This window comes from Camelina sativa, chromosome 11, assembly GCF_000633955.1.
Source record: "Camelina sativa cultivar DH55 chromosome 11, Cs, whole genome shotgun sequence".
Classification (NCBI taxonomy): Eukaryota; Viridiplantae; Streptophyta; class Magnoliopsida; order Brassicales; family Brassicaceae; genus Camelina; species Camelina sativa.
Window position 1 is genome coordinate 17,781,884 of NC_025695.1, and position 1,408 is coordinate 17,783,291.

General features: G+C 37.4%; 1 protein-coding gene across 1 annotated transcript in view; it reads right to left on the reverse strand.

The window, feature by feature from the left end:
- LOC104728083 (Fanconi anemia group D2 protein-like) overlaps positions 324 to 1,408 on the reverse strand; it is a 9,158-nt gene continuing 8,073 nt past the window's right edge. Inside the window, exons 22-24 of the mRNA XM_019231893.1 lie at positions 952 to 1,356; positions 657 to 698; positions 324 to 566 (exon numbers count right to left, since the gene is read on the reverse strand). Of these exons, the coding sequence (XP_019087438.1) occupies positions 324 to 566; positions 657 to 698; positions 952 to 1,356 (690 nt within the window). The remainder of the gene's footprint in view (positions 567 to 656; positions 699 to 951; positions 1,357 to 1,408) is intronic.

Below are 1,408 nucleotides of genomic sequence, written 5' to 3' on the forward strand. Positions count from 1 at the left end.
AAAAGATTGGGAATTGGAATTAGCATATTTGTATCTAAGTTAAAGGAACTAAATTCAACCAATGTACAACTAGTTAAGTTAGGAAGTAGCAACTTTGGCAACCATATGCATCACAAAATTGGCATCAGGATAAGATATAAATTACCTTGCTGAAACAGTACAACACTTCTTTGCACACCATTGTATAAACCAGAGATTCAGAAACCACAATATTGGATGTGTTCGGGTTTCCAGCCATAGAAAACTCATCTCTCCAACTAATTTGAGAAGTTTCATCACCTATTATCATTTAGGTCGGATTAGACCAAGCTAAATCAATATCTTTAGCTCGCAGCAGGTTGATAATCTCCAGTTCTCTTACCTTTTACTAGCAAGGAAATTGCTATATTTATATGTATCCTGAGGCTTGGAAAAAGTCCTTGTATTTGACTAAGAAGTTCAACCAATTTGAATCTTCCGACACAACCTGGAGCGCTTCCACGTTTAAAAGGATATTGTTTACCATGAGGAACAAGATAATCCAGCTTGTTGTGAAGATCATGTAAGAGATACAAATACACAGGTAGCTATGATAGAAAATAACAAGATGGTAAGTTCCACTTTTTATCTCTAATCGAAATAACTTTGACAGAATATGTTGGTATTTATCTTCATACCTCAGCTTTATACTCAGGGCTGCCTATGTCTTGGCTTGGCACCTACAAGTGAAAGCCAAAAATATTAAAAATTCCCTTATCAAGTCATTATAAGCTTTGTTAGGACATATAAACTTTGTTAGGCAGGCACTGCTGCCTTCGACGGCATTCCAATAATGATGTTAATAAAAACTCAGAGGCTAAAATTCGACGTGAATTCATGGGACATTTATATGGAGTATCTATGATGACTTTACATTCAAAAGACTAGCAGCTACTAATAATCAACCAGATAAAAAGGTTTGACAAGGCCGACCTTTAAAAATTTTAAGATGGAAAGGCATTGAGGAAGAAGAGGCCTGAACTTGAATCTTTGAGCTTCAAGTGCCAATGAAACTTGAGGAATCTTCACAATTAGAGATTCATCATCAGAACAATCATTCATTGGTGTTGCTGCTGTCCTGCCATCCAAAGATGGAAGGGAAGGGGTTCCATGTAGCTGTGTTTGACTTTGACTCATCACTGCTCCTGCTTTCTTGAATGCATCCATAATAGTTGGCTGGCGCAGCTTTTCATTCACATTTGAGTGCTTAGATTTTTTCAATTTATTTTGCATGCTTCCCTTCTGTTGGGAACCATCATCGTCGAGCTTCCTCTTCTCATTCTTCTTCCCCGGATGTTCTACATGAGATTCAGAATAAGGGTGGAGCTCCGGTAGAGACTGAGGAGATAGTGTAATCAAATTGCTCAATAAGCTTTCCAAGAATCTGTTT